The sequence below is a fragment of the Hyperolius riggenbachi genome, chromosome 10 (assembly GCF_040937935.1).
Source record: "Hyperolius riggenbachi isolate aHypRig1 chromosome 10, aHypRig1.pri, whole genome shotgun sequence".
Classification (NCBI taxonomy): Eukaryota; Metazoa; Chordata; class Amphibia; order Anura; family Hyperoliidae; genus Hyperolius; species Hyperolius riggenbachi.
Window position 1 is genome coordinate 46,293,833 of NC_090655.1, and position 26,358 is coordinate 46,320,190.

Sequence of the window (26,358 nt, forward strand, 5' to 3'; positions counted from 1 at the left end):
GGTCATCCATACAAAGATGCGCACGCGTCCTGCAAACCCCATTCCCAGCCATTCACGCCAGTCGACGTGGAGAGGTTCTAGGGCAGCTGCCACGTTCACGCCAATTGGCATGGAGTGGTTGGCAAGTAGTTAATGTACTGGTTGATGATATAATAAATACATTACTGCTATTCCTTGAGCAGGTGCTGTGGGCGAGACAGCTCTGCATGTGGCGGTCCAGTATGAGAATCTGGAGGCTGTGGAACTTCTGCTGGATGAAGCACCTGCATTAATCAACCAACCCATGACCTCCGAACTTTATAGAGGTAAACCAAGAACCCAGTCAATTTAACCACAATGTAATAACAATGTTAAATGCAATACAACATGGTTTATAACATATGCATGATGGGCAAAACTCCAAAGAACATTAGAAAATATATAGAATGGGGAAGACAACTGAATTGTTTACATGCCAGGTATAAATAACTATATTTACAAATATACATTTACATTAAAATGCAAAGATGCATTTAGGTTTGCTAAAGAGAGATTCGAGGGTATAAAACACCCTGAATTTCTTTTTAGAAACAGGGCCTCTCAATCATACATTAACTGCATGAAGTCGTTTTTGAAGATAGTTAAAAAATTGAAAAAAATACATATTACATATACTGTATAGAGGCCAATGTATGTGTGTTTCATTCAAAGGACTACTGTAGGGGGGTAGGGGGAAAAAGAGTGGAACTTACCCGGGGCTTCTAATGGTCCCTTGCAGACGTCCTGTGACCGCACAGCCACTCACCGATGCTCCGGTCCCCGGCTCCAGTTCACTTCTGGAATTTCCGACTTAAAAGTCGGAAAACCACTGTGCCTGCGTGGCCATGTCCTTGCTCCTGCTGACGTCACTAGGAGCGTACTGTGCAGGCGCAGACCGTACTGGGCCTGCACAACACACTTCTGGTGGCGTCGCAGGAGCGAGGGCGTGACCAAGCAGGCGCAGTGGTTTTCCACCTTTAAAGTCCATAATTCCGTAACCGGAGGCGGGGCCAGAGCATCAGTGAGTGGCTGCACGGGCACAGGATGCCTGCAGGGGACCATTAGAAACCCAGGGTAAGTTCAACTCTTTTTCCCCCCTACCCCCCCCCCCCCCCTACAGTACTCCTTTAAGTGAATAGCCCAAAAATCAGAAAAGGTGTGGCTCTGAGTCAACTGAGATGATGCACAGAACATTCAGTAGCAAGTCATAATTCATTTTGAGGTCAAATACCTACTGTGTATATATCAGTGCAAAAGTTGTTGAGTCTGGCCTAGGCCAGCACATTGTGAGAGAGACATTAAATTCAACCCCACCTGAGGGAGTCTCATAAAAACTGCAATGCCATGGTTCTACTGAGGTCCCCATCACTACTCAAATGCTAAGAGACAAGACTTACAAATGTAATTAAGCAACTGTGGGTTAATAGGGACAGAATAGATAGGACCTGTGCAGAATCCAAGACATCATGGAGAATAAAAAAGGATCCACTCCATTCTAGACCCAGGTAACACAACCACTGTCTGATAGAAGACCTGGGCAATCTGTTGTCTGAAGCAACCAATCTTCCCTTCCCTTTCACCTTCATTTCATCACTGAAAACAACAGTTGTAAACTGATTGGTAACTGACTTTGGCCAGCTGGAATAACCATTCCTAAAGCCACCCAGATAAATGTGGTATTTTGCATCTAATACTCAATCTCTTATATAGGTCAGACAGCCCTACACATCGCTACCATCAACCAGAATTTGGACCTAGTCCAGCTCCTGATCCACCGAGGAGCAGACGTAAAATCCCCACGAGCTACAGGAAGCTTCTTTGCATTGAACCCAAAAAACATGTTTTATTTTGGTAAGTTCTCATCCTGGTCATCAGATGTGTGACCCAAAAAGTACCAAATTCATTGTCACTTCTCACATAGCCAGTAGTGAATGTCAACTAGGTTTGTGATGCTGAGAGAGCAAGATGAGCAAACTCTTATACCAGTAACTGTTTACTGGCACCAGTGTTTGAGTTTGTAAGAGCAGAATGATACAAGTAGAGTGTAACCTTGAAATTTGGAAGAGGAGCAGGCCTTTATTTGTACTGTACAGTAGGGATTGTGAATTCTTCCAACACATTTTTGAATTTTCTTGGGTTTTGAGTTTGTGTAAATTTGCAAAATTGTACTTTTATAAGAATATATTTTCGCACTAACCAAATGGTTAAATATGGTTAGGGCAGATTCGCGAAAACCTGTTCTCAATAGGTTACAACGTCACTTAACATCTTTGCTTGGGATTTTCACTTTCATGTTCCTCAAGAGAACGTTTAGTAGACATTTTTCCCTATTTATGTAAAAATACCCATGCATTACAATATGCAAATTTTCTGCATAAGAAAACTAAGAGCCAATGTTTTTCAATGGGATAGTTCACAAGTAGGGCATAATTCACTAAACCGTGATAACTCATATCACAAACCGTTTTCGCAATCGTTTTTGCGAATTTGCACGTGCAATTTCATGTGAAAATTCACGATTGCGTGCACAAATTTGCAATCGCATGAAAACGTGTGCGAAAACAGCCGTGATATGAGTTATCACGGTTTAGTGAATCAAGCCCTTAGGCTACTTACACACCAGGACGTTGCGTTTAGGGGACGTTATAGGGCACATCACGTGCCCCTAACGCAACGCCTGGTGCTCTCTGGTGTGGACGTCGGAGTGAGCTCACTCTGGCGTCCGTGATGCCGTGATGCGTACTCTTGGACGCATGCGGCATCACGTGGTCCCGCCCGGCCAATCGCCGCACAGAGCGGCCGCTTCAGGAAGTAAACACTGCACGTCACTGAGTGCAGTGAATATTAATTAGCCATGTGCTCGGCCGCTCTCCCCTCCTCCCCAACATGACTGAGCATGTGCAAACAGTCTAACGCAGCTTAGCCGCGTAGAACGCACAGCATGCAGCACTTTGCTGCGTTACAATGTAACGCAACGTGGGTAGTGTGAACAGCCCACTTGTGTTACATTGCTGTGCGTTGGGGGAGCGTTATAGGCTGCACTAACGTGCGCCTGTAACGTCCCTGTGTGCAAGAAGCCTTAAAGTGGAACTTTAACACAGGATTGAACTTCATACCAATCTGTAGCCAAAATCCCCCTTCCCACGAAAAATCTTTACCCTTTCATGAATAGTCCATCGTGGGGGTGGGGGGGTGGGTTCTGTATGGCTGATATTGCAGTGAAACCCCTCCCACAGGGTGATGTCATGACCATGGCCCTGACGGTTTGCTGTGTGTGAAGCTTGCTGCATTGTGGGAAATAACAGCTTTTTCCAACTTTGAAGCAAGTAATATCTCTGTGCATAGAACTTTCTGTAATGTACATTCTGTATAGATTACCTGGCAGGACTAAATATGTCACCACCGGTAAAACATTTCAGAATGTAAATCAGGTAGAGGAAAGATTTTTCAGTGGGCAAACACTGACTAAATTATCTACAAATTAATATTGTAAACAATGAGCAATGTTATTCTTTGTGTTATTTTCACTACAGTACCTCTTTAAATGCTTCTTTTGATAGGCACAAAAAAACGGAAAAAAAAACGAGAGCAGTGAAGCATTATGTGCATTTTCTCTATTAATTGCATTAACTTTGGTACATTTTCACACATGCAAACACACATGGGGCCCAATGCATATAACTGCAGTAATATTGCCATGCACAGACAGAGCATGGCAATATTACCCTTACTTCCTCCAGCAGACCCTGCAAACTCTGCAACTTCTATTGCAGTGATGGCTAACTCCAGCTGTGGCACTCCAGCTGTGACAAAACTACAAATCCCATCATGCCTCTGCTTCCCTGAGCTATGCTTAGAGCTGTCAGAGTATTGCAATGCCTCATGGGACTTGTAGTTCCACCACAGCTGGAGTGCCAAGGTTAGCCATCATTGTTCTATTGCAATACTTCCATGCTTGAAGCTTTGTCATTAGACCTTCCATTGATCCCATATAAATGTGCTATACCAGTAGTTAATAAAAGTCTGGGTTGGGTGTGTAATATCGGCTACTGCTCTGCTTTACAGGTGAACATATCTTGGCCTTTGCATGCTGTGTGGGAGATGCTGAGATTGCTAAACTACTTCTGGATCATGGAGCCGACCTCTGGGCCCAGGATTGTTGGGGTAAGGTGGGGGCATAATGGTGAGCGCACACAGACGTTCAAGCCAATTGTTTAAAGTGAAGCTCCTCTTTCATTGAAAATTGCTTAAAGAGACACTGCAGCGAAAAAAAAAATTATGATATTATGATTTGTATGTGTAGTACAGCTAAGAAATAAAACATTAAGATCAGATACATCAGTCTAATTGTTTCCAGTACAGGAAGAGTTAAGAAACTCCAGTTGTTATCTCTATGCAAAAAAGCAATTAAGCTCTGCGACTTTCAAAGTCGTGGAGAGGGCTGTTTTCTGACTTTTATTATCTCAAGTGTTATTGAACTATTTACTTTTTCTCTGCCAGAGGAGAGGTCATTAGTTCACAGACTGCTCTGAAAGAATCATTTTGAATGCTGAGTGTTGTGTAATCTGGACATATTATAGAATGATGCAATGTTAGAAAAAACACTATATACCTAAAAATAAAAATATGAGAATATTTTCTTTGCTACTAAACTTCTAGTAATTATTCATAGTACACAACCAATTCATTATATCATATTTTTTTTTCGCTTCAGTGTCTCTTTAAGGCGTACATTGGTGAGAGTGATCTGGAGGCTGCCATATTTATTTAATTTTAAACTATGCAAGTTGCCTCGCTGCCCCCCGATCCAGTGCCTCTAATACTTTTAGCCATAGCACCTAAACAAGCATGCAGATCAGGGGCATTGACTCAAGTCTGACTAGATTAGCTACATGTAGAGTCGTACAGAGGCGCCAAAAGAGTAAAATGCGCCAAAATCATCTAAAAACATTCAGGAGGCGGTGGTGGACCAGACTTTACAAACAGACACGATGCTGTCGATATAGTTAATAACATTTATTCACATACTCCTAGTAATAATATTATTGTTATTACTAGGAGTATGTGAATAAATTTCATTAACTATATCGACAGCATCGTGTCTGTTTGGAGTGTCTGGTCCACCACTGCCTCCTGAATGTTTTTAGATGATTTTACTCTTTTGGCGCCTCTGTACACCTGTACATAGTAAGTTATCCACCCCTGGTGGAAGGGTGATACACCCTCCTTTTCTTCTATCCACAGAGAGCGACATCTTAACCCTGAGTGGGGACAGATCTAATCTCCCCACCTGCATCTTCAGTGGTTGCCTATGCGGTAACCCTGGTTTGTGAGTATAAATACTTATGTTACATATCATCTTCCCTCTTCCAAAACATACAACACTATATTGGGCTCTCGGTTATCTGTTTTTGTAGATTAGCCACATGCTTGTTTCAGGTGGGAGACTCATATACTACTGATGCCAGAAGATCAGCAGGGCGGCTAGGCAATCGGTATTGTGTAAAAGGAATAAATAGGACAGCTTCTATATCACAATATCACTAATTGCAAAAATGGAAACCACACGGAATGGCTAACCAGCAATGTATTCAATAATTGCAAAAAATATGCCTAAATAATGTATGCACCATGCCAACAGATTCAATATATAATCACAACAAAGAGAATTAACTCTTGGGTGTATACAAAAACTCCATTTTATTTAATCAAAAAATCCCTAAACAGTATGACACTACAAAATATGAAGCACATAAAAATATAAACATCTCAAAATGAGTCACCATTCCTCTCATCATAAACTAGAGGAGGCGCCAGTCCTCCAAACTAGGATAGTTCCTGGTACTGATGTGCATATGAAGTGGTCATAAAGGGGAAGTATAGCAGATGAGCTGTGATGCAAGGCAGTTAGTATTCAACTTTCTGCAAAAGCAACAGCAGCAGCATATATAGGCAAAATAATTGACTTCCACATGCTTCACAATCCCATTCGCAGATTGAATATGTTCCTGGTACTGCTGTGCATATGAAGTAGCCATAAAAGGCAAGTGTAGCAGATGAGCTGGGATGCAAAGTAGTTCGTTTTCAGCTTTCAGCAAAGGTAACAGCAGCAGCAAGAATAAACAAAACAGTTGGCCTCCATATGCTCCACAATCCCATTCGCCCTTTATGACCACTTCATGGGCACATCAGTACCAGGAACTATGCTAGTTTGGAGGCCTTGCGGCTGTGCTGATCCTCTCTCTTTATATGATGTCATGTGACCCAGTGATCCCTTGAAAAAATAGACAGCTGTCAGGAGATTGGAGGTTGTTTCCCCAGCACAGAGCCAAATCACCAAACCCCAAGCAACCTCTCCAGCTATTGCTAAGAGACGCTTTCTGGCCAACATTGCAGCTGCACTCAGAAAAGTCTTATCTTGCTGTCCACATTTCTTTCTTTGGTTTTATTTCTGCTTAGCTAAATATTTTTATGAATGTATTCTGCTAATGAATAATTATCTCTCTGTTGTGATTGTGGCATTACCAGGTAACACCATTCTCCACATTCTCATTCTCCAACCCAATGCAAATCTTTCCTGTGAAATGTTTGACTTCCTGTTATCCCAGGATCCGGAACCAGATGGAAAGCCCCTGTATGAAATTCCCAATGGAAAGGGACTCACACCTCTCAAGTTAGCTGCTGCTGAAGGAAATGTGGTGGTGAGTAATGGCTCCTCCCATTCTTAATAAGGCCACAACTTATTGGTAAATATATCCTGACAAAGAAGGTCTTAGGCGCTCAAGGCCCATTTAGGTGACTAAGCAGTTTGCCATTAGACCTACTGAAGACCCTTACAACATACCCCTGTGCATTAAACATTCCAAAATTAAATCTTAAAGTGTACCTGAACAGACATGTGACATTGTGGTAGCTCACAGTGCGTTATTAGCACAAACCGCGGCACCTGTGCATTAGTATGTGTTTTGCTACTTGCGTCATGTGTGTTACCTTAACAATACTTGCGTTAAACAGGAACCGCTGGCTAGGGATGGTTGTAAAATGGCTTTCCGCAGCGGTAATCAGAAATCGTCACTTAGAAATCCATCGGAACTCACAAATTTTAGGACAATCAAAGCACTGGGTAGCATTGGACCAATCAGGCAGAGTTTTTCAGGAGAAATCGGATTTCTCCAGTAATTTTAGATCAGTCACAAGACTCGGATGATACTGAGTTTGTCCGGGTCTTGTGATCGGTTATCTAGACTATATTATGGGTTCCATCAAAAAAAACAACAGGGCAGAAAAACCTAAAAAACTTTCTGTGGAAGTCAGAAAACCATTGGAATGTTGTGATATTGGTATTCAGCATTTGCGAAAATCAAAATTTTGCCAGAACCATAAATCGGCATTTCTGATCATCCCTACTGATGGCTGTGCTAATTGTTCAATGTGCGCTACTCTGCTGGCTTATGTGCTGGCAAAATTACTGTGCTCTATGTGTGTGCTGCAGTTTTAAAGACTGGAAGAAGCCCCAGGTAAGTAAAAGACTGCACATTTTGCATTAAATTAGGTTCCCTTTAAGCAAATATGAAGTGAAGGGGAGTTAAACATTTACCTTCAGAAGCCTCTGAATGGTTCAGAGGCTTCCCAGACCTCGTAAAGCCCACTCTTCCACTCCAGAGTCCCTCTTTCTCTTCTTCTTCTGGCCATGCCTGAGTGCTTCGTTCTATTGGGCATGTGTGGACCTTACTCACGCATGCCCAGTCTGGAGGCACTAGTCCACTGCCACATTCACAGCCGGTAGAAACCATTTGACAATTTTGTGTGCTAGAAAAGTGGGTTCTACGAGAAATATGGAAGCCTCTCTGCACAATCCAAGGCTTCTCTCTTCTATTTCAGGTTTCCTTTAGGTTTCAACATCTGACAAATGTCATAATACAATGACAGAATTCTGCCTGATATGTGTTTAATTCGGAATTCCTTAAAGAGACTCTGTAACAAAAAAAGTTCCCCTGGGGGGTACTCACCTCGGCAGGGGGCAGCCTCAGGGTCCCAATAAGGCTTCCCCCTCCCCTGTAGACACAGGCAATCCAGTGCTGACTCCCCCGAAGTCTCCAGCAATCCTGGCTCGACAAGTCTGACAAGGCTGGATGTATTTATCTTCCCGCGCTGTTGTGGCTCTCAGCACGGAGATAGGTGGAAATAGCTGATCTCCGTCGGGTCCGCTCTACTATGCAGGAGACTTGCGTCTGCGCAGTAGAGGGGACCGACAGCGATTGGCTATTTCTGCCTATCTCCGAGCTGAGAGCCAATACTGCGCCTGCGCTGGGGAGGTAAATGTTTACATCCCCACTATTCGGAGGGACACAGGAGGATGGGGGAGGCCTTGATCGGATCTGGAGGCTTCTCCCACCCGAGGTGAGTACCCCCAGGGGAAATTTTTCTCATTACAGGTTTTCTTTAAAGAGTCTATTCAGTCTGAAATAGCGCTTTCATTTGATGGTGCAGTCATTTTGTTATACAAAAGTTATAACAACCTGCTTGGTCCACTCCTCCCAAAAACCTCCTGGAACCACATGGCTACTGGTTTTCATTGCATAGCTCCGCCCCTGCTGGAAAAATGCCATGGTGTTTTCTCTACTCGAGATAGAAAACACTTTGGTGTATTTTCAGCAAGGGGGCGGGACTACAAAATGCAAGCCAGCGTGCCTCTGGGAGGTTTTTTTTGGAACCAATGAAGTAATAACTTTTGAATGAGTAGATGATTGCACCATAAAATGAAATGGCCATTTCAGACTCCATAGGCTCCTTAAGAAATGTGCAATCACTCGTAATGTTATTCAAACTGTTACATAGAATCTGAATGCAAAAAAAGCAACAGCTTACTGTTAAAAACAAAAATGACTCAATAAGTAATGAATGTCTTCTTTAAAACGGGAAACAAATGTGCATTACTTTCACCACACAATAGTGTAGAAATCTGACAGCACAAAGATGTCTGTTATTCTGCTTTTATGCAAGCATGAACTGGTAAAGGGTTCTAAGGGACACTACTACACATCTGTATACATGTAAATGCAAGTGGTGTTAGAACAAATATATAATAATACTGCTAAAAAATATTTGGATGAGATAAGTTGACCGAATGAACCAATGGGCTAAATGATCAGTAGTAATGTAATTAACAGATTTGCTTTTGTTATTACTTAAAGAGATTCTGTACTCTAAAATTATTACAATAAAAAGCATACCATTCTATTCATTATGTTCTCCTGGGCCCCTCTGTGCTGTTTCTGCCACTCCCTGCTGCGATTCTGGCTTGCAATTGCTAGTTTTAGGCAGTGTTTACAAACAAATGACATGGCTGCTAACCAGCATGTGAAAGGCTTAGAGAAGCTCAGTCTGTGACTCATACAGAGCCTGGAGGGGGCTTGGAGAGGGTGTGTATAACTTCTATCCTATCACAAGCAGAGCAGCACATTCCTGCCTGAGTGCCTGGGCCGACAAAGGCATCAGAGGAAAGAAGATTAGATTAAAGAACAGAGATAACACAGCCACTGTGCAACTAGGAAAGGCTGACCACATTAGAAAAGGTATGACAGACCACATTAGAACAGGTATAGGAACTTATATAGGAGAGGAGAAATAAGGCTGAACATTTTGTTACAGAGTCCCTTTAAGAAAAAAATATATGCCACATTTGTTCACATCTCAGATGTTCCAGCACTTGATACAGAAAAAAAGGAAGATTCAACGGACCTATGGCCCCGTGACCACCATGATATATGACATGTCAGAGATCGATTCGTGGGAAGATCCGCAGTCAGTACTGCAGCTCATAACCTCATCAAACAAAAGCGAGGTAATTCAAAAATAAATCTAAATTGAAAAAAGACTACTATTTTAGCTTTGCAGTATGTACTGTTCTATGGAGAGAATATGGGGAGAAGAGCAGCATATTTTATCCGATGGAAAAGGGAGAGGGAAAAGGATTAGTGTGTACTGTATTATGACGGTAGCTTGAATTGGTGACTTGTTATGTACTAAGGACGGAAGCAGGGGCGTAACTAGAAATCACTGGGCCCCCCTGCGAATATTTGGATGGGGCCCCCCCCATAGGTGCCAAATAATCGTAATGGGGCAGCGTTTCACTGTAAATTAATTGTAAAGTGGGCAGCATTTTACCAGACAATCGTAATGTGGGCCAGAAAATCGTAATGTGGGCAGAGTTCACCAGAAAATCGTAATGTGGGCCTTTAGAAAATCATAATGTGGGCAGAGTTCACCAGAAAATCGTAATGTGGGCACCAGTCACTAGTGTTGGGCGAACAGTGTTCGCCACTGTTCGGGTTCTGCAGAACATCACCCTGTTCGGGTGATGTTCGAGTTCGGCCGAACACCTGACGGTGTTCGGCCAAACCGTTCGGCCACATGGCCGAACTAAGAGCGCATGGCCGAACGTTCCCCGAACGTTCGGCTAGCGCTGTGATTGGCCGAACGGGTCACGTGGTTCGGGCCCGAACGCGCTCTGATTGGCCGAACGGTCACGTGGTTCGGGTAAATAAATACCCGAACCACGTCATATCTCCGCCATTTGTCTGTGGGTTTAGCTTTGGGTAGGCAGGCAGGGTAGTTCGCTCTCCAGCCACGCTAGCCAGGGTCCCCCCCAGTCATTGTGTGTCGCTGCTGGGAACAGTAGTACACCGCTCGCTCAGCCACACTATATATAGCATTGTTTACTGCCACTGTGTACCTCGCTCAGCCACGCTATATATATAGCATTGTGTTTTCTGACACTCTGTGTACACGGCTTAGGCTAGTCTGACTAATATAGCATTGTGTGTACTGCCACTGTGCACCTCGCTCAGTCACGCTATATATAGCATTGTGTGTACTGCCACTGTGCACCTCGCTCAGCCACGCTATATATAGCATTGTGTGTACTGCCACTGTGCACCTCGCTCAGCCACGCTATATATAGCATTGTGTGTACTGCCACTGTGCACCTCGCTCAGCCACGCTATATATAGCATTGTGTGTACTGCCACTGTGCACCTCGTTCAGCCACGCTATATATAGCATTGTGTGTACTGCCACTGTGCACCTCGCTCAGCCACGCTATATATATAGCATTGTGTTTTCTGACACTCTGTGTACACGGCTTAGGCTAGCCTGACTAATATAGCATTGTGTGTACTGCCACTGTGCACCTCGCTCAGCCACGCTATATATAGCATTGTGCGTACTGCCACTGTGCACCTCGCTCAGCCACGCTATATATAGCATTGTGTGTACTGCCACTGTGCACCTCGCTCAGCCACGCTATATATATAGCATTGTGTTTTCTGACACTCTGTGTACACGGCTTAGGCTAGCCTGACTAATATAGCATTGTGTGTACTGCCACTGTGCACCTCGCTCAGCCACGCTATATATAGCATTGTGTGTACTGCCACTGTGCACCTCGCTCAGCCACGCTATATATAGCATTGTGTGTACTGCCACTGTGCACCTCGCTCAGCCACGCTATATATATAGCATTGTGTTTTCTGACACTCTGTGTACACGGCTTAGCCTGACTAATATAGCATTGTGTGTACTGCCACTGTGCACCTCGCTCAGCCACGCTATATATAGCATTGTGTGTACTGCCACTGTGCACCTCGCTCAGCCACGCTATATATAGCATTGTGTGTACTGCCACTGTGCACCTCGCTCAGCCACGCTATATATAGCATTGTGTGTACTGCCACTGTGCACCTCGCTCAGCCACGCTATATATAGCATTGTGTGTACTGCCACTGTGCACCTCGCTTAGCCACGCTATATATAGCATTGTGTGTACTGCCACTGTGCACCTCGCTCAGCCACGCTATATATAGCATTGTGTGTACTGCCACTGTGCACCTCGCTCAGCCACGCTATATATATAGCATTGTGTTTTCTGACACTCTGTGTACACGGCTTAGGCTAGCCTGACTAATATAGCATTGTGTGTACTGCCACTGTGCACCTCGCTCAGCCACGCTATATATAGCAGTGTGTGTACTGCCACTGTGCACCTCGCTCAGCCACGCTATATATAGCATTGTGTGTACTGCCACTGTGCACCTCGCTCAGCCACGCTATATATAGCATTGTGTTTACTGCCACTCTGTGTACACCGCTCAGCCAGACTATATACCGTTGTTTACTGACACTCTGTGTACACCGCTCAGCCAGACTATATACCATTGTTTACTGACACTCTGTGTACATGGCTCAGCCTGACTATAAAGCATTGTGTGTACTGCCACTGTGCACCTCGCTCAGCCACGCTATATATATAGCATTGTGTTTTCTGACACTCTGTGTACACGGCTTAGCCTGACTAATATAGCATTGTGTGTACTGCCACTGTGCACCTCGCTCAGCCACGCTATATATAGCATTGTGTGTACTGCCACTGTGCACCTCGCTCAGCCACGCTATATATAGCATTGTGTGTACTGCCACTGTGCACCTCGCTCAGCCACGCTATATATATAGCATTGTGTTTTCTGACACTCTGTGTACACGGCTTAGCCTGACTAATATAGCATTGTGTGTACTGCCACTGTGCACCTCGCTCAGCCACGCTATATATAGCATTGTGTTTTCTGACACTCTGTGTACACGGCTTAGCCTGACTAATATAGCATTGTGTGTACTGCCACTGTGCACCTCGCTCAGCCACGCTATATATAGCATTGTGTTTTCTGACACTCTGTGTACACGGCTTAGCCTGGCTCTATAGCATTGTGTGTACTGCCACTGTGCACCTCGCTCAGCCACGCTATATATAGCATTGTGTTTACTGCCACTCTGTGTACACCGCTCAGCCAGACTATATACCATTGTTTACTGACACTCTGTGTACACGGCTCAGCCTGACTATAAAGCATTGTGTGTACTGCCACTGTGCACCTCGCTCAGCCACGCTATATATAGCATTGTGTTTAATGACACTCTGTGTACACGGCTTAGCCAGACTATATAGCATTGTGTGTACTGCCACTCTGTGTACACCGCTCAGCCAGACTATATAGCATTGTGTTTACTTCCACTCTGTGTCTGCTGGGCCTGGGAACAGTAGTACACCGCTCACCCGCCACTGTATAGCATTGTGCTCTGTGTCGCTGCTGGGAATAGTGGTACTGTATAGCATTTCTGTACTGCCACTGTACTGCTGCCAGTCAGCGTGTACTGTAAGGATAAGTGAAATGAGGAAGAAATCCGGTGAAAGAGGAAGGGGCAAGGGAAGAAGTGTTTCCCCTGACGGTTCACGTACAGGCCACAGGGGAGCACCCAAGAAAACCCACTCAATACCGCCCATGTTGTCCAGGACAACAACCCTCACAAATCCAAAAGAACAGGACCAGATAATTACTTGGATGACCTCTCAAGCATCCAGCAGTGGGTTAAGCAGCACCAGCACATCACGCACGAGGTCCGAGTCCTCAGCCAGTTACAAGGAGCCAGTGGGCACAAAGCTGACACAACCGGCAGCGACACCACGCACACAACTGCCAGATAACCAGTCCTATGAATTACCTCAGGACACAATGGGGTATTCGCAGGAGCTATTCCCAGCCCAACAAACTTCCACCTATGAAAGGTCAATGGAGGAACAGCCAGAAATGTTGTGCCCGGATTCACAACCATTAACTGTGGGAAATGCACCGCGCACTGAAATACAAGGCGAGTCCGAGGAGGACTCGGAAACCCAAATCCCAGAGCAAGTTGAGCAGGAGGGGTTGCAATTGCAGGAGGTCGGCCGACAAGATCTGGAAGACGACGTTGGAGTGAGCTGCGCAGAGGTTGTTCTGGGGAGCTCTACTCCACGGCGGCGGCCCCCCACAATGACATATGACGAGTTTGAGGAGATGGAAGAGGAGGGTATGGACAATGTGGACAGAGACCCAGATTTTATTTGTGAACGAGAACATCGCCGTCGTAGCAGCAGCACAGATGAGTCTGTTGAAGAACCCACTGCTGCACGAGTTCGCCTTGTGCCACAAGGTAGGCGGCGCGCAATTTCAGGCACCACAAGCGTGGAAGTTAGAGTGAGAGGCAAAAGAGGAGGAAACAGAAATCGCCAGCAAGGAGGCAGGTGCTCCAAAGTCTGGGCTTTCTTTGAAGACTGCACTGAGGATGTTACCATGGCGATTTGCAAGGTGTGCAAGACTCGCCTGAGCAGGGGGAAAAGTATTAACAACCTCTCCACCACCAGCATGAGCCGCCACATGCTATCCAAACATCCCACTCTGTGGGCAAACGCGGCAGGACAGGGTACCAGCAACACTGCCTCCCTTGGGTTCACCAGACTCACCACCAGACCCGCCTCAGCAGCAGCAGTAGCCCAGCCATTGCGTGGTTCACAACATTCACAAACATCAGACGACGCTGACACTGTCACTTTCCGGAGTAGTGCTCTTGAGGTCTCCCAGTGTTCATCAAACACAACAACCAACAGCCCTTCCGTGTGCAGCGCTACGGTTCAGTTGTCTGTGTCGGAGATGTTTGAGCGCAAGAGGAAATTGCCAGCAAATGACCCCCGGGCCGTGGCAGTAACAGCCAGCATAGCCAAGCTTCTGGCCTGCGAAATGCTGCCATATCGAGTGGTGGAGACAAACAGCTTCAAGGGCATGATGTCAGTGGCCATCCCACGTTACGTGGTTCCCAGCCGCTACCACTTTGCGCGCTCTGCAGTGCCTGAGTTGCATGAGCACGTGGTCAGCAAAATAACCCGAAGCTTGAAGAATGCCGTTGCCTGCAAGGTTCACCTCACCACTGACACTTGGACGAGTGCGTTCGGCCAGGGTCGATACATCTCCCTTACCGCGCACTGGGTGAACCTTGTGGAGCCTGGCAGCGATTCCTCACCTGCTACGGCGCGGGTGTTGCCCACGCCGCAAACAGCTGCACCGCCGTCCCTCCCACTGGATAACAACAGCAGCACCTACCTCTCTGACTCCTTCTCCTCCAACGCATCTCAAAGCTGTACCTCATCCGGAAACGCTAACCCAGCAGCAGTAGGATCGTGGAAGCAGTGCAGCACAGCTGTTGGCATGCGTCAGCAAGCGTTGCTGAAGCTGATCTGCCTTGGGGATAAGCAGCACACAGGGGAGGAAATTTGGAAGGGAATAAAGGAACAGACGGATTTGTGGCTGGCATCGCTGGACTTGAAACCGGGCATGGTTGTGTGTGATAATGGGAGTAATCTCATTCGCGCTTTAAGGTTGGCTAAGCTGACACACATCCCTTGCCTGGCGCACGTGATGAACCTAGTAGTTCAGCGGTTCCTGAGGACATACCCAGGCGTGGCCGATCTTCTGTTGAAGGTGCGTCGAGTGGCCAAACATTGTAGAAATTCCAGTACTGCTTCGGGGGCACTCGCCAAGATGCAGGAGCGCTTCAATCTCCCCCACCATCGCTTGCTGTGTGATGTCCCTACGCGCTGGAATTCTACGCTGCACATGCTAGCACGCTTTTGTGAGCAGAAGAGTGCAGTGGTCCAGTACATGACGGCGCAGTACCGAGGCGCATCCGGCCAGCTGCCAAGCTTCTGTGGATCCGATTGGGCCAACATGTTGGACCTCTGCCAAGTCCTCCAAAATTTTGAGCAATCCACGTTGCTTGTGAGCAGTGACAACTCTTCAGTCAGCATTACCATACCACTGCTGTGTTTACTGAAGAGGTCAATGTTGAAAATCAAGGAAACAGCTGTCATGATGCAACTGGGGGAATCTGAAGGAGAAAACGATCAGCGTGATGGTACCAACATCAGGCCATCCGCCTCAGGGAACGCTGGCCCCAGCAGCTATGACGAAGAAGAGGAGGAGGAACAGCTGGAGTTGGAGCAGGAATTTCATGCCACCACTGACGAGGGCCAGAGCGGTGCACGTTGGACTTCCACAATTCAGCGCGAATGGTCAGCAGAAGCAGACCAGGAGGAAGGTGACGACTATGATGCATCACAACAACTATCACAACGCTCACAAGAGGATGATGAGGATTCTGGTAGGACTCTTGCACACATGGCTCAATTCATGCTAGACTGCATTGAACGCGACCCACGCATTGTGCGCATTCTGGACAACACCAATTACTGGGTTTATACCCTTCTGGATCCACGGTACAAACACAATGTTCCAAAACTGCTTGAAGAAAGAGTCAGACAGGTCAAAATGGAAGAATACCAGCAGGCCCTTGTGGAGACTTTAGAGAGGAGATTGACATCCTCCCCCTCCTCTAGCCAGTTGTACGCCGACAGACTGACTTCCGCAAACCCAGGACGACCAGGAGGGCAGCAAACAACGCAAGCCGCAGCTAGTGCCCAAAAGGGAACGGTATCGGCAGTGTCCTTGGAGTGGGAAAATTTTCTGACACCCATGCAGCAGCAGCCCACTGAACAGGAAGCGTGCAGATCCACCTCCAACACCGATCGCCTGGAGAAGATGGTCAAGGACTACATGTCAGATGACGTAGCTGTGTCGAACAATCCATCTGCACCCTTCAACTATTGGGTATTGAAGCTAGACACCTGGCACGAACTGGCAATGTACGCAATAGAGGTGCTGGCTTGCCCGGCAGCCAGCGTTATGTCGGAACGCTGTTTCAGTGCTGCCGGAGGCATCGTCACAGATCGGCGTATCCGCCTCTCCACAGAAAATGCAGACCGTCTGACTCAAATTAAAATGAATCAATCCTGGATTGGAAACGACTACGCAACACTCCAGGACCCCAACCAAGTAACATGACCAATGAACATCTGGGATGGTGTAGCGTTACCGGTCCCTGTTTATTGAATCTCTCATCTGTATTACATTTATGACTGCATGGCGGCAAAAAGCATTGCTGCTATATCCGCACGCTTTTTGTCCTCATGCAAGGCCTGGGTTGTTGTGTCTCACAAAGCGTGGCCTTCTCCTCCTGCGCCTGCTCCTGTTCCATCACGTGTGCTGCTGCTGCTGCTGGGTTAGCGTTGCCGGTCCCTGTTTATTGAACCACTTATCTTTATTACATTTATGACTGCATGGCGGTACCTCATGCAAGGCCTGGGTTGTTGTGTCTCACAAAGCGTGGCCTTCTCCTCCTGCGCCTCCTCCTGTTCCATCACGTCTGCTGCTGCTGGGTTAGCGTTGCCGCGTGGTCCCTGTTTATTGAACCACTTATCTTTATTAAATTTATGACTGCATGGCGGTACAAAGCATGCTATCCGCACGCTTCTTGTCCTCATGCAAGGCCTGGGTTGTTGTGTCTCACAAAGCGTGGCCTTCTCCTCCTGCGCCTCCTCCTGTTCCATCACGTCTGCTGCTGCTGGGTTAGCGTTGCCGCGTGGTCCCTGTTTATTGAACCACTTATCTTTATTAAATTTATGACTGCATGGCGGTACAAAGCATGCTATCCGCACGCTTCTTGTCCTCATGCAAGGCCTGGGTTGTTGTGTCTCACAAAGCGTGGCCTTCTCCTCCTGCGCCACCCTCCTCCTGTTCCATCACGTGTGCTGCTGCTGGGTTAGCGTTACCGGTCCTTTTTCCTGGAACCTCTTATATGTATTACATTTATGACTGCATGCCGACAAAAAGCATGTTACCTGTGCAAAGAAAACAGACATTTCCCACATTTAAAAGACAGTTTTCCCTTTGAAACTTTAAAATCGATTTTCTCAAAAACTATAACCTCTTTTTGCTAAAAAAATTTTTCCTCTTGTACCCACTCCCAAGGTGCACATACCCTGTAAATTTGGGGTATGTAGCATGTAAGGAGGCTTTACAAAGCACAAAAGTTCGGGTCCCCATTGACTTCCATTATGTTCGGAGTTCGGGTCGAACACCCGAACATCGCGGCCATGTTCGGCCTGTTCGGCCTGTTCGGCCCGAACCCGAACATCTAGATGTTCGCCCAACACTACCAGTCACCAGAAAATAGTAACGTGAGCAGCAGTCACCAGAAAATTGTAACGTGGGCAGCATTCACCAGACAATCGTAATGTGGGCAGCGTTCACCAGAATATCGTAATGTGGGACAGAAAATCGTAATGTGGACAGAGTTCACCAGAAAATTGTAACATGGACAGCATTCACCAGACAATCGTAACTTGGGCAGTGTTCAGCAGAAAATCGTAATGTGGGCCAGAAAATCGTAATGTGGGCAGCGTTCACCAGAAAATCGTAACGTGGACAGCATTCACCAGACAATCGTAACGTGGGCAGTGTTCACCAGAAAATCGTAATGTGGGCCAGAAAATCGTAATGTGGGCAGAGTTCAAGAGAAAATCGCAATGTGGGCAGCAGTGACCAGAAAATCGTAATGTGGGCAGCAGACACCAGAAAATCGCAATGTGGGCAGCAGACACCAGAAAATCGCAATGTGGGCAGCAGTGACCAGAAAATCGCAATGTGGGCAGCAGTGACCAGAAAATCGTAATGTGGGCAGCAGACACCAGAAAATCGCAATGTGGGCAGCAGACACCAGAAAATCGCAATGTGGGCAGCAGTGACCAGAAAATCGTAATGTGGGCAGCAGACACCAGAAAATCATAATGTGGGCAGCAGACACCAGAAAATCGCAATGTGGGCAGCAGACACCTGAAAATCACAATGTGGGCAGCAGTGACCAGAAAATCATAATGTGGGCAGCAGACACCAGAAAATCATAATGTGGGCAGCAGACACCTGAAAATCGCAATGTGGGCAGCAGACACCTGAAAATCACAATGTGGGCAGCAGACACCAGAAAATCGCAATGTGGGCAGCAGACACCTGAAAATCACAATGTGGGCAGCAGTGACCAGAAAATCATAATGTGGGCAGCAGACACCTAAAAATCACAATGTGGGCAGCAGTGACCAGAAAATCACAATGTAGGCAGCAGACACTAGAAAATCATAATGTGTGCAGCAGACACCTGAAAATCACAATGTAGGCAGCAGACACTAGAAAAAAAAATGCACCTGTGAAAAAAAACCAATTCACTTACCTGACAGAAGTCTTCTCCTCTCCCGGCATCTGGCTCGCAGCTCCCCGAGTCCTCCTGCAGCAGATCTCCCGCGCTGACAGGCAGAGTGCAGGGCTATGGCAAGATGGCTGCCGAAGCCCTGTACTAGAGACACAAATAGTCTCCAGTGTAGGCCATCTTGCCGTAGCCCTGCTCTGCCTGCCGGAGACTATGCAGGCTGCTGGTGGAGCGGGGCTGCGGGGAATGAACTGGCGCAGCGTCTATTAGACGCTGCGGCCAGTTGAGCACCTTGCTGGGGGGTCCAGAGCAGTGCTCCCCCCACGCACAGTGAGCGGGCCCCAGAGCAGCCCCGGGCGGCCGGGCCCCCCTGCGGCTGAGAGAGTCGCATCCCCGGTAGGTACGCCGGTGGTGACAGCCTTTCCTCCTCCGGGCCCCTGACTTGCTAGGGGCCCCCATGCAACTGCAGGGGCTGCAGGGTCTATTCCTACGCCCCTGGACGGAAGTGAAAGATAAGTAGCCTGTGTTGCACTCCGATATGTAATGTGCAAGGAAAACTACTGATGTTACTGTTTTTCTTGTCTATGTGAAGTTGCTTTTCTTTTCTTCGAAGGCTCACAAAATATTGAACAGTTCCCCAGTGAAAGAGCTATTGCAAAAGAAGTGGAGGAGGACTGGACGTCCATATGTATGGTTCTTGGGCACCGTCCACACGTTATACATGATCTGTGTGTCCCTCAGCTTTGCCAATCGTCCTCTCAAGCCGCTAACAGGTGTTAAAACCAATCCCATGGACATCACGGTGGCTGTACAAAAGACCCTGCAGGTAAAATAGGCTCAAGGCATTTACTAGAACTGTCTAGAATTTTCTATATAGACACAAAAACCGAGGGCTATAATTGGACTAGAGGCGCATATTTGTCTAACTAATCTAAATAACTTTTAGTCATAGCATGCAAAAGCATAAGGGAAAGTAATAAAAAATGGTTCTAGAAGTACATTAGCAATGGCACATGGCAGTTAGTATACAATTTAAAAATTAGACGCTAGTAGAATATTAATAAATGTACAGATATTCGACTATTTTGCAGTGCTAACTCCAAAAGTAAAATATTTGTAAATGTTACCAATATTTTACTACGGCTAAAACTAACCCTATTCTCACGCAGAGCCCTCCCTATATTAATGCCTAACCCTTACCATGCCACCTCCCTGCTGATGCCTAAACCTAGCCACCTCCCTGCTGATGCCTAAACCTAGCCACCTCCCTGCCGATGTCTAACCCTAACCATCTCCCGCTGATGCCTAACCCTAACTGCCCCCCCCCAACCAATGCACTCAAGCGCCCGATATTTGTAGCAACAGTTTGCATATTAGGTGGCCTTGGCTTTTTAATTGGGAACCTCTGGTGACAAAGTTTCCCCGTGTAAATCAGTACGGGAACCTATGGAGGCTCCCAACCTCCTGAAGCGCCTTCCTGATTTCATATGCTTTATAAATAAAGGAGCTATCGGCACCCTCCACATTTTTCACTGTAGCCTGTCACATGTTTTGTTTGTGTACATTTTATGTTCTCATATACTTCAGGAATCGTATGTCACCACAGAGGACCACCTGAGATTGGCCGGCGAAATTGTAACCTTACTCGGAGCAGTTGTGCTATTGCTGGTAGAGGTGAGAAAGAAAAAGACTGTACAGATAAAGGTGATTACATGATGTAGAATTCCGTGTTAGGCGAGCATAGGGAAGTGGTAAAAAATACAGCAATTAAGAAGGAGTTGGAGAGGCTGCCCATGCACTTGGTGGTGTTGCTTGAAAACCCTTCTGTTTGATAAGTGGCTGGATGGTGTATTGGTTAAGGGCTCTGTCTCTGACACGGGAGACCAGGGTTCGAATATCGGCTCTGCCTGTTCAGTAAAAACAGCACCTATTCAGTAGGAGACCATGGGCAAGACTCCATAACACTGCTACTGCCTATAGAGCGCGTCCTTGTGGCTGCAGCTCTGGCGCTTTGAGTCAGCCAGGAGAAAAGCGCAATATAAATGTTCTGTGTTTGTTTTGTTGTTTGATATGGGGGCAGATCTTAACATTATTGAAATCAATGGTGATGTTATGCAGACCCGTTGTTCATGAGAGCAGTCCCTTGCCTGGCTAAAACAGTGGCACCCAAATGGCACTTTTTACAGCATAGGAGAGGGCCTTCAGCAGAAAACAAAGCTTCTGATTGACAGTCGCACTGCCATTAAGGTTAATGATTAGCCATAGTACCCTGGCCAAGCAGTAGCATAGCTAAATGAGATGCAGATGCTCCATCTACTTCCCAAGTTCTCCTCCTCTAAAGCTCTTGCTGAACATAGTGGCTGAAGAAGGGGATTTCAGCAGATAATATTAATCGTGGTGGGAAATGCAGAGAAGTCTTTTTGTGTGTTTTGGTCATTTTAGGCATTCTCTGATTGGTCAAATACTACTGAGTTGACTCTGCATTCTCTGATTGATCCAATGCTTCCGAGTTCTGCGATTGGGCTAAAATGACCAAGCTTCAGTGATGCAGTATTTCCTCAGAAATCCGATTACCATTTCCATGTGGAAATGTTGAAATTACAATTCCGTGAAATCCCAATGAGCATCCATAGCGGTCTCCATAGAAGCCAGATAACACGTCTTTAAATTGTCCTTGGACCATTTTAGTTATGAATATTAGTACAGTAAACTTTTATTTAAAGGGAGCTGAGCACTTGAGCAAATGAAATAGTGACTTACCTGAGGCTTCCTCCACCCCACCGTAGGCCGCCCGTCCACCGGCGTCCTTCTGGCTCCTCTCCTGGTCCCGGCTGGAGGCTCCGTTATGGGACGACTTTGGCCTGAAGTCGTCAGGCCTGTTTCCTGCTTTGTTACTTTGTGACACCACGCTGGGCAGCTACTAGTAATCACGCCGGCCGGCGTGAGAGTCCTGCGCATGCGCGGTTCAATATTAGAGATGGCGTGATGTCGGCTGGCGTGATCTCGCAAAGTGACAAAGCGGGAAGCTTTATGGTAATCTTTTTCATTTTCGGTTTGCACGTTTTAAGTATCATGTTTTGCGTTGCATAGGTTAATTGTGCATGTGAAGTAATTACCTTCTGCAATAACTCTGTTTCAGATCTCACAAGTTCAACAATTTGGACTAAAGCGGGTCCTCGTCCACATATTCTGGAGTGATCCCTTTCACTTACTAAGGTGAGGCATTCGTTCCATTTGTGAACTTTAAAAATCTCTTTGTTGGCTCCTTTCCTGGGTTTTCTGTAGCATGGTGGTTCAGCTGAGGAATAACTTAAGAAAGTAGGAAAGATGTTTTTTAATGTTATTGTAATTAAGCTTCGGACATTTTATTGATTTTGTGTAATCTATATGTAATTTTGTGAAATATTGGGAAAATATGGAATATTATAGGCTGAAAATGTCAGACTCTTATATAAGCTATTTACGCCAAAACACCTGCAAAGGGTTCCTATTTCATATATTTGTTTTCATATTTTAAGTTGAATTACTGAAATAAATGCAAGATATTCTTATTTTTCAAGGTTCATATAGTATCAATCCTAGCAAGAAGAACTTTCCTGTTTTTCCTTTTTATTTATTCTCATTACAAGGGATAACAAACCCAGTGTTTAATATTATTAAAATGTGAATGCAGCTGCAGGTTGAAAAGTAAATTGAAGCCAAAACACTTACATCTGGCTGAACAAACACTCCACATAACAGGCTAGTGCTGAAAAGTTCAAAAGGTAATTATTTCTCTTTTGCTAGAGCTGAAAGAACCATATTTTACATTACACTGACATGGCTGCTATCGGTACTTCAAACTTAAAATATACCCCTTAAATTGAAAATAACAACATAAGACTCTAGGAAAGTTCATCTATCATTACTATTACATTTTTAAATTGTATGAAACTCAAAATATAAAGCACTACACTGAACAAAAACAGTAAAAGAAATGATATGATGTCACTTTAACCACTTGCCGACCGCACACTCATAACGTGCGTCGGCAAAGTGGCAGCTGCAGGACCAGCGACGCAGTACTGCGTCGCCAGCTGCAGCCTAATTAATCAGGAAGCAGCCGCTCGTACGAGCGGCTGCTTCCTGTCAAATCACGGCGGAGGGCTCCGTGAATAGCCTGCGGGCCACCGATGGCGGCTCGCAGGCTAGATGTAAACACAAGCGGAAATAATCCGCTTTGTTTACATTTGTACGGCGCTGCTGCGCAGCAGCGCCGTAAGGCAGATCGGCGATCCCCGGCCAATCAGCGGCCGGGGATCGCCGCCATGTGACAGGGGACGTCCTGTCACTGGCTGCACAGGACGGATAGCCGTCCTGTGCAGCCCCGATCACCGGGGGAGGCAGCAGGTAGGAGAGGGAGGGGGGAATTTCGCCGCGGAGGGGGGCTTTGAGGTGCCCCCCCCCCCGCCACCCACAGCAGGCAGGAGAGATCAGACCCCCCCAGCACATCATCCCCATAGGGGGGAAAAAAGGGGGGCAATCTGATCTCCCTGCCTGCACCCTGATCTGTGCTGGGGGCTGCAGAGCCCACCCAGCACAGATCAATCAAACCAGCGCTGGTCCTTAAGGGGGGGTAAAGGGTGGGTCCTCAAGTGGTTAAAGTGTACCTTAAGTGTCCCCAAAAAATTGAGTTTTACTCACCTGGGGCTTACCTCAGCCCCCTGCAGCTGATCGGTGCCCACGACGAGTCGCTCTGATGCTCCGGGTCCCGCTGGCGGCCACTTCCGGTTTCGCCGTCAGGACCCGTCAGGCTGGGGAAAGCGGCTGATACTACGCATTCCCAGACAAAATAGCACCCCTATGCGGCCATATGTCCGCATAGGCACCCATAGCGGGACCCGGAGCATCAGAGCGACTCGTCGTGGGCACCGATCAGCTGCAGGGGGCTGAGGTAAGCCCCAGGTGAGTAAAACTCAATTTTTTTGGGACACTTAAGGTACACTTTAAGATATTTTCACTTTAAAGTGCATACACACCTTTGACTGATGTTTACACAGCTCTAAATAGCTCATATAAATCCGGTTATTTTGGTACCACATAGGCAATCTTATAAATTAGCTTCTGAGTGAAGAAGTTTTTACTTTTCGGTCAAAAGCAGGCAGGGTAACTATATAGGAAGGAGTTGGGAGTGTGTAGAAAGATAAGGGAGCAACAACATCTTTTTATAACATGTAACATAATAATTACAGAATGTCCTACTCTATTATGATCCTGGTGGTTCTGATGATGCGACTGACCAATACGAATGGCGAGGTCATCCCTATGTCTCTGGCACTGATTTTTGGCTGGTGTTACATCATGTATTTTGCACGTGGATTCCAGATGATCGGCCCGTTCACCATTACAATACAGAAGGTATGATGGCTGAACCTATACTTGGCGAGTTATTCTTTTCTCAACCAAATGGTAATATTTTCCATTTAACCACTTAAGGACCAGGGGATTTTTGGATGATCAGTGCTGTGTGGGCTCTCCAGCCCACAGCACTGATTGGGTAAAAGGCAGGGCCATCAGACTTCCCCCCTTTTTTCCCCACTAGGGGGATGTCCTGCTGGGGGGGTCTGATCGCCGCCACTCCGGGTGGCCTTGCAGGGGGGGGGCTCCTCAAAGCCCCCCTCCGCAGCGATATTCCTACCTCTCTGCCCTTTTCTCCCTCCCCTTTTTGCTGTGGGCTGCGCAGGACGGAAATCTGTCCTCTGCCGCCTAGGATAGGCTTCAGCCTATCAGATGCCGGTGATCCCCGGCCAGAGATCTCCTTTACGGCGCTGCTGCGTATTGATGTAAACAGCGGGGATTTCTTCCCCGCGTGTTTCCATTTAGCCTGCGAGCTTCGATTGCCGGAACGGCTGCTCCCATGGAAACACCACTTCGACCTGCCGATGCCTATCGGCGTTAGGCGGTCGTTAAGTGGTTAAGTATGACACAATCACCTTCACACCATCTTCAGTCTCCACCTCTTTTTCCCATTACAGGTACTGTAGTCACCAGGAGGGAAGTGCATAGACCCACGGACACTTACAGCTCTTTGCACAATATTGAACCATGAATGGTTCTGTTTAATGAATAGGGAAATACATTTGTGCAGTAGCGTAGCAATTGGGGATGCAGAGGTTGCGACTGCACCATGACCCATGGAACAGAGGGGCCCACTAGAGGCCCTCCTTAATCTATCCTATTAGCTTTTCATTGGTGTCGTGCTGGTAATGAATACCTCTATATGTGCATATGTTCATTGCATAGTCGTAATCCTTAAAGCGGTATGGTCACCATCAAAAATCAAATTTCAACAGCAACTTGTCTGAGTGTATTAAGTGATAAAGATGCTAATCCTGCATTCAAAACTTTCAAAACTTTTTCTGCTGTTATGATTTGGAGTTATCACATACTTAAGGAACACTTAAGTAGTAGTCGGTGCCAAAGAATTGCATGCTGGGGGTTCTTTTTATCTATAATCTATTCCTCCTCTTCCCTTTATTTCCCTGCCAGCTTCTTATCTGAAACCTAATCCCCTACTCACTTGTGTTTACAAGCAAGGCTGAGGCGACTCAGCGATTGGAGGAGACAAGAAAAAAGTAAAGGGCAGAAATGACATCACGAGTTAGCCTTAACTGTGTGCAAAAGACATGGCCCCCACCAGGAACAGAATTCTCGTAATTTACTATATAACATTCACTGAAATCAAAACATGGACAGTATAATACATGTGTTATGTAAGTAGGTCAAGTATTTATCTACTTATATATGTGTTTTTTTTTCCCTGGCATAGTATGGCTGATCCTACTGCTTTAACAAACTGTTTCCTTACTCCAGTCTAAACCATTAGGATGTTCAAAGGATTTATCTTGTTTGAGATAGTGCACTGCTCACTCAGCAGGCAAAACTCGTGCTGTACCTTCTTGGAAACTTCAGTTCCGCAGAATTTGAATGAGCATCCCTGTTCACCACCAGGCAACATATTGCTTTAGCTCCGGACACCTCATGTCATCTATTTAAAAAATATCGGGAAGTAGATATGGTGGGAAAGCTGGAGGTGCCAGGGTCTTAGGGTTAGGCAACACCAGGGGGGTCGTAGAGTTAGGCACCACCAGGGGGGTCTTAGGGTTAGGCATCACCAGGGGGGTCTGAGGGTTAGGCACCACCAGGGGGGTCTTAGGGTTAGGCACCACCAGGGGGGTCTTAGGGTTAGGCACCACCAGGAGGGTCTTAGGGTTAGGCATAGGCACCACCAGGGGGGTCTGAGGGTTAGGCATAGGCACCACCAGGGGGGTCTGAGGGTTAGGCATAGGCACCACCAGGGGGGTCTGAGGGTTAGGCATAGGCACCACCAGGAGGGTCTTA

The 26,358-nt window shown here is 46.5% G+C and overlaps 1 protein-coding gene across 1 annotated transcript in view; it reads left to right on the top strand.

Annotated features, from left to right (window-relative positions):
* Positions 1 to 1,664: 1,664 nt before the first annotated feature.
* Positions 1,665 to 26,358, top strand: part of LOC137536657 (transient receptor potential cation channel subfamily V member 6-like) — a 37,735-nt gene continuing 13,041 nt past the window's right edge. The window contains exons 1-8 of the mRNA XM_068258899.1: positions 1,665 to 1,869; positions 4,084 to 4,182; positions 6,547 to 6,719; positions 9,716 to 9,862; positions 19,592 to 19,804; positions 20,566 to 20,652; positions 22,118 to 22,194; positions 24,210 to 24,375. Of these exons, the coding sequence (XP_068115000.1) occupies positions 1,857 to 1,869; positions 4,084 to 4,182; positions 6,547 to 6,719; positions 9,716 to 9,862; positions 19,592 to 19,804; positions 20,566 to 20,652; positions 22,118 to 22,194; positions 24,210 to 24,375 (975 nt within the window). The 5' untranslated portion in view covers positions 1,665 to 1,856. The remainder of the gene's footprint in view (positions 1,870 to 4,083; positions 4,183 to 6,546; positions 6,720 to 9,715; positions 9,863 to 19,591; positions 19,805 to 20,565; positions 20,653 to 22,117; positions 22,195 to 24,209; positions 24,376 to 26,358) is intronic.